Raw genomic sequence first — 6,671 nt, 5'->3', positions numbered from 1 at the left:
GATTATTCAGCACCTGATCCAGCTCTGCAGGGTTCCTGGCCCAGTGGAGGAGAGGGACCCGGTCACAATCCAGGGTGATCAGAGATGTGACCACTGGGGCTGGGGACACAAAGGATCTGTAACAGCTCTTGAGAGAGAAAAGAGAGTTGCCAGGGAGAGTCATGTACCTCCTCAGTCATCCGTGATTCACTCATTCTCCCATGGACTGGACATACCAGAGGCCTCCATAAGATGGGCCCCATGATGGGAGTGTGTAGGGGGTCCCAAAGACCAATCCTGCTTCCTACCCTCTGCAAACTTCCTCAAGGGCGGGAACAGAGTTGTAATCCCAGGGGATACATGCTACAGTGGGGAGACAGCCACTGCTGACTTCAGAGATGAGAAGCCGTGAGCACAGCAAGTAGGTTTCATTTGGCTTTTAGCTGAAAGAGGACAAGGAAAGAGATTCTCCCCAACGGCCCCCAGAAGGAACCAACTATGCCCATGCCCAGATTTTAGCCCAGTCAGACCCATCTCCAGAACTGTCAGAGTCAGTGTATGTTGTTTTCAGCCACACTTGTGGCATCTGTAAAAGTAGCTACAGGAAAGGAATACACTGCTAATAAATACACAGAGATGAGTGTCTGGAGGACTAGAGGAGAGCATTCTAAGTGCTGGCCTGGCACAAGACCTAGTTCTTAACACACTGACTCCCGCTGCTCCCTCTTCTATTCATTGAGCCCTCAAAGCCAGTACTGTCTGTTCCAGACACAGGGGCTCCACCAGGGAGCAGCACGAGTTCCTGCTGCAGAAACTACGGCAGAGGGAGACAGACCATAAAATGAGCGGTGAGCAAGCCAGGCAGGGGAGAGGCAGTGAGTGCTCAAGGGGTTGCAGTTTGTCTTAAAGGAGTGAAGCCCCTGAAGTGTCAGCTGGAGGAATTCCTCTACCATGAGGAAGAGGAAAGTGCTGATGGAGCTAGAGGGCAAGCACAGGTTTCTCTTCCCAGGCAGTACTGACATGTGGGGTTGGATAGTCCCTGAAATTCTGGAGTGTGTGGCAGCACCCCTGGGCTCCACCCACTGGATTCTAGGAGTACACCCTCCACTCCTCCCAAGTGGTGACAACCAAAAAGGTCACCAGGCACTACTGATGTCGCAGAATCAGGCAACTAAGCACAGTGATCTGAGGCACTCAGGAGCCAGGAGATCACCCCATGGGTGACAGAGAGCCATGGGTGATCCTGAGCAGGGCGGTGACTCCCCAGGGCAGGGGTGGCACTCACTCAGCAGGAAGAGGTTCCAGTAGTTGTCCAACGCCGTGTCCCAGAACAGGTCTCCCTGCCCCTGCCCCAGCTGCTCCCAGTTCTCCGAGGTGAAGTCCATGGCTATGTCCTTGAGGGTGGCAATTTCCTGGAATGCAGCGGGACTGGGGTCAGGGAGGGGCCAATGGCTCACCTCAGTAGCCTCATCCGCCACATGCCAGGCCTCTGGCAAAAATCATCTTGTGAGACGCTTCAGATGTGAGATCTCATATTTTCCAGGCAAGGACAAGGAGTCTAGAAAAGGAGACGTGCTATCCCCTCAAGGTCACAGAGGCAGGTCTGCCTCATCCTAACATCCACCTACCTACCTTGACTTTTGCTTTTTTCAGTGTTCAAGATTTTAAGTTTTTAAATTTTTTTTTTATTTTAAAAATTCAAGCATAGTTGATTTACAATGTGTTATTTTCTGCTGTACAGAAAAGTGATTCAGTTGTATATACATTCTTTTCCATATTCTTTTCCATTACAGTTTATCACAAGATATTGAATAGCTCCCCAAGTTATACACTAGGACCTTGTTTACCCATTCTACAGTTTGCCTCTGCTCATCTCAAACTCCCAATCCATCCCTCCCCTCCCCCCTCCCCTCTCTGCAACCACAAGTTGGTTCTCTATGTCTGTGGGTCTGTTTCTGTTTCATTTCCATTTTCATTCATTCATTCAACAAACACCTCAAGGCTTTCTGTGTGCCAGACTAGTAATGTCCCTAGGGACCCAGAGATGAGTCCCAGTTAGTACCTGTCCCTGTGGAATGCACAGTCTGATGGGACTGACAGATATGGGCAGAGACACCCCAACCTGGTGGATCTGTGTTACAGTGGAGGAGGCAGGGGTGACCTGGGAGACCAGAGCAGGGAGGAGCTAACGCTGCCCAGGAAAGGTGGGGAGAATAAACTGAGTCTTGAAGGCTATGGAAGATTTACCAGCTGGAGATAGCGGCTGCAGTATATTCTAGCAGAGAGAGGAGCCTGATCAAAGGCAGGAAGCTGGAAAGTATGGAGTAATATTTTCACACAAGGCCAAGAAGGGAGTAGTACAGCTTGTGTGAGGGAAATGGAAGAAGAGGAAAGAGGAGGGCAGGACCCAAGCCATGCAGGGATGGGCTGAGAAACCTGGATTTTATCCAGGGGGCAATAAGGATTTCTGGAAGGGTACTGGGCAATAAGGATTCCTGGAAGGGTACTGGGCAAGACAGTGATGGTGTGAGGGCTTTCCTTTGAGACTGATTGGGGGCGGGGGGCGGGCATCATAAGACAGTGAGCTGGAACAAGGCAGGCCAGATGTGCAGCCTCTGGGGATGACAGGTTGGGATGAGAGGGACACTTGACTCACCTCAGTTGTAGCTGATGGGGACCCAACAACCAGTTCCTCATTTAAGCTCCCCCTCCTTCCCCTCCACAATCCTGGCTGGCAGGGCGGCAGAAAGGACTAGGAAACTGGGAGAAAGTGTGCCTTCCTCCTAGAGCTGACTCTCTGGCCATGCTGGAGGAGCTCCCAAAACGTCCGGAAGTAGGAAGAGTGAGGATGTGCGTCTCCCTGCAGGAATCACACAATTCTATTTACTAAAAGCACCCAGCCCCAGTGCTGCAGAGCCTACACAGCCCCCCTTAGCACTTGTCAGGGTTAAGTACAGTCCGTAAATATCCACGTGGGAGATGTGGACGTTCAGATCTCTCACCTTGCTGGAACCTTCTGTCTTGCTCACCACTGTGGGCACAGTGCCTGACACACAGTAGGGACTTGTATCATCTCTAAGACTAGAGTTCAGGCAAGTCTCCAAGACTGTGCTATTTCTACAACAGCATGATTTCAACTTTTTTTTTAAACCATGACCCACAGTAACACAGATAATATATACTATGACTTCTCATTTGCATACATAACTGAACAAAAGCTTCGTGAAACAATACTTCATCTTACAAAGTAGGGTGGACTAGGATGTTTACCATTCTATTTACTTCACTTAAAAAAATATATATATACGGTCACTGCCCACTGGGTCATTCTCAACTCATAACAGGCAAAACACTGTACACAGGTGTGGCCTCTATGTACTTCCTTAAGTGGCATATATCTATGGGTGTTGAAAGCATTCCACGTCATGAAGCCACACCACAGGTCCATAATTCTTAAGCTTCTGGGCCAAGTATGCTTTAATTCAGAAATTTTCAGATAATAAAAAGGTAATCCACCATACATGGCGTAGTTCATTAAAATCCCAGTACAAGGGGGAGGGGAGAGGAACAAGGGGAGCATTTCATAACTGAACACTTCAATATTCCAAGAGTGGAGGTAAAAATATCCACTCTAGCTAGGATAATTAAAAGTAATAAATCACAGCATTTCTAGTCAGGTTCAGGCATCAAATTCATGGAAAAAATATTTGGTTTTCAGAGCTTTCTAGATTTTGTGACTGCAGATAATGGAATGTGATAGGCCTAAGAAGTGAAGTGAAGTGAAAGTTGCTCAGTCATGTCCAGCTCTTTTCAACCCCATGGACTGTCACCTGCCAGGCTCCTCTGTCCATGGGGATTCTCCAGGCAAGAATACTGGAGCGGGTTGCCATGCCCTTCTCCAGGGGATCTTTCCGACCCAGGGATCGAACCTGGGTCTCCTGCATCTCAAGCAGATTCTTTATCGCTGAGCCACCAGAGAAACCTCAGGCCTATAATAAGAGCTAATGTTTTAAACAACAAGGATTTTCCTCACAAAGAGGTTAAGACTTGACTTGTGAGTGTAAGTCAATCTACAGATTTAAAAAAAATTTTTAAGTATAGTTAATTTACAATGTTGTGTTAGTTTCTGGTATACAGCAGTGATTCAGTTATATGTATATATGTATATTCTTTTTCATATTTTTTCCATTATTATAGGACACTGAATATAGTTCCCTGTGCTATACAGTAGGATCTTCTTATCCATCTTATATATAGTAGTTTGCATCTGCTAATCCCAAACTCCCAATCCATCCCTCCCTCAGTCCCCCTCCCAATTGGCAACCACAGGTCTGTTCTATGTCTGATCCGCAGATGTTTTATCTGGCCTGAGTTGGCATAGAATGTTTGGTTTGTTTTTCTTTAAAAATTTTTATTTTGGGTTGCACTGGGTCCTCATCGCTGTGCAGGCTTTTTTCTAGTTATGGTAAGCTGTGCTGTGGTGTGCGGGCTTCTCATTGCAGTGGCTTCCCTTGTTATGGAGAACGGGCTCTAGGGCATGCAGGCCTCAGCAGTTTTGGCTCATAGACTCTAGAGGGCAGGCTCAGTAGTAGTTGTGGCACACAGACTCAGCCGCTTCATGGCATGTGAGCTCTTCCCAGACCAGGTATCGAACTCAGGTCGCCTACATTAGCAGGCAGATTCTTTACCAGTGAGACACAAGGAAAGCCCCGGCACAGAATGCTTTGACAGAAAATTCTTCTAAGTAATCCCAAACTCAAAAGCTGGGAGATTTCACCTAAAAATTCAATTTCCAGTTTCTGAAAAATCCTAGGATTTGGCCACATGGGGTCTGCATTCCCACAGAGCTAGTTTGTTGGAAGCCATTTCAAGCTCTCCACCCCTTAGATGGGATGATCCCTCTGAGAGGCCGCACAGTCCTCACCCAGACTCTTCTCTTCATTTCCTTATCGGCCTGGCCCTCAGACATCTGAATTTGAGAACTCTGTGGACAGTTTCCAAATCCCATTCTGTCCACATCTCATAAACTCTTAGACCTGGGAGGGAAGAAACTGGAGCCCTGAGGTGAAGCTCAAGGTCACCCACTCTGTCATAGTAACTTAAGGCAAATCATTACCAGACTGGAAAGTCTTAGGCCCTGGAGCCAGGGAGTCCTGCCTCTTCCTGGTGTGGGACCACGGCCACATCATTCACCCTTTTTGTGTGTCACTTTCTACATGTACAAAATAAAGCAGAAAAATAGCAACCCACAATCTCTTATCTACAATTCTAAAAACAAAAGGCTTAGAACCAGAACTTCATTCATAAATTGGTAGTCAAACTGAACCCAAATCGCCACAGGCTATGCATAGTCTTTATTCTCCTTCAGTGTGATTAACGCCTTTTCCAGCAGAAATATTCAATTTCCAAGAATTGCCCCAAATATCACTGGGGGTGTGGCCTAATTATGAAATACTGTTGTTTGGTTTGCGACTAGATGGACTGTAGCCCGCCAGGCTTCTCTGTCCATGGGGTTTCCCAGAAAAGAACCCTGGAGCGGGTTACCATTTCTTCCTCCTTCCCCACCCAGGGATTAAACTCGCATCTCTTGCATCCGCAGGCGGGTTCTTCACCACTGAGCCACCTGCGTGCCCCCGTGCTCAGTCGCGTCTGACTCTGCAACCCTAGGGACTGTAGCCTGCCAGGCTCCTCTGTCCATGAGATTCCCCAAGCAAGAATACCGCAGTGGCTTGCCATGCCCTCCTCCAGGGGATCTTCCCTACCCAGGGATAGAACTCGCGTCTCCTACGTCTCCTGAATTGGCAGGCAGATTCTTTACCGCTGAACCACTCACTGAGAAGCCTTGAGCCGCCTGGGAAGCCCCAGTTAAGAAATACGCACACTATTAACTTTCTAAAGTCTAGAAAATTCTGATGACGGGGTAGCTGCTGCGGAGATTACAAGAGAAAATGTGAGAACAGCACCTGGCACACAGATAGCGCTCAAATGAATGGTAAATATCTTGAATTCCTAAAGAACTCTCATTCATTCATCCCCCAAGATCCTGCCCAGCTCTGCCGAAGACTTCAGGCAACTCACCACCTCCTTCAGTATCAGTTTTATCATCCAAATAAAATGAAATAGAATCGTTCCTCTCAGGGCGGCCGGTTAGCGTTGGAAAGCACTTTAGCAAGATGCGGTGGTGGTTTAGTCGCGTCCGATTCTTCGCGACCCAAGAACTGAAGCCTGCCAGGGTTCTCTGTCCATGGGATTTTCCAGACAAGAATACTGGAGTGGGTTGCCATTCCCTTCTCCAGGGGATCTTCCCCACCCAGGGATCGAACCTGGGTCTCCTGCATTGTAAGCGGATTCTTTACCAACTGTGCTACCAGGGAAGCACGTTAGCAAGATCCTGATCCTTTACTCCGAACCAGCGTTCGAGGCTCCACCTAGATAACCACAGCCCAAAGCGACGCGCCCAGAGACGAAATCGCCCCAGAAGCATTCCGTCATCCCTCGGGAAAGACCTTGCCCACAAGGCTCCAGAGTCTTCAGTGAGCCCAGCCCCGGTATATCCTCACCTCGAGACTGCAATCCACTGAATTAACAGACACGACGGGAGCCAGGCGGGAGGCGGAGACGCAACTGCTCTCACGCGCCTCCTCGTATCCACTTCCGGTGCCGGGCGAATATCTTCACGACTACTTCACCCA

The 6,671-nt window shown here is 48.4% G+C and overlaps 1 protein-coding gene across 1 annotated transcript in view; it reads right to left on the bottom strand.

Annotated features, from left to right (window-relative positions):
* Positions 1–6,671, bottom strand: part of ZNF473 (zinc finger protein 473) — a 17,001-nt gene that overhangs the window by 5,342 nt on the left and 4,988 nt on the right. The window contains 2 exon segments of the mRNA XM_010849721.1: positions 1,265–1,391; positions 6,540–6,651. Coding sequence (XP_010848023.1) covers positions 1,265–1,391; positions 6,540–6,651 — 239 coding nt within the window.

Source organism: Bison bison, unplaced genomic scaffold (genome assembly GCF_000754665.1).
Source record: "Bison bison bison isolate TAMUID 2011002044 unplaced genomic scaffold, Bison_UMD1.0 scf7180017864285, whole genome shotgun sequence".
Lineage (NCBI taxonomy): Eukaryota > Metazoa > Chordata > Mammalia > Artiodactyla > Bovidae > Bison > Bison bison.
Note: the sequence above shows the minus strand (reverse complement) of the source record. Positions and strands in the feature narration are given on the sequence as shown.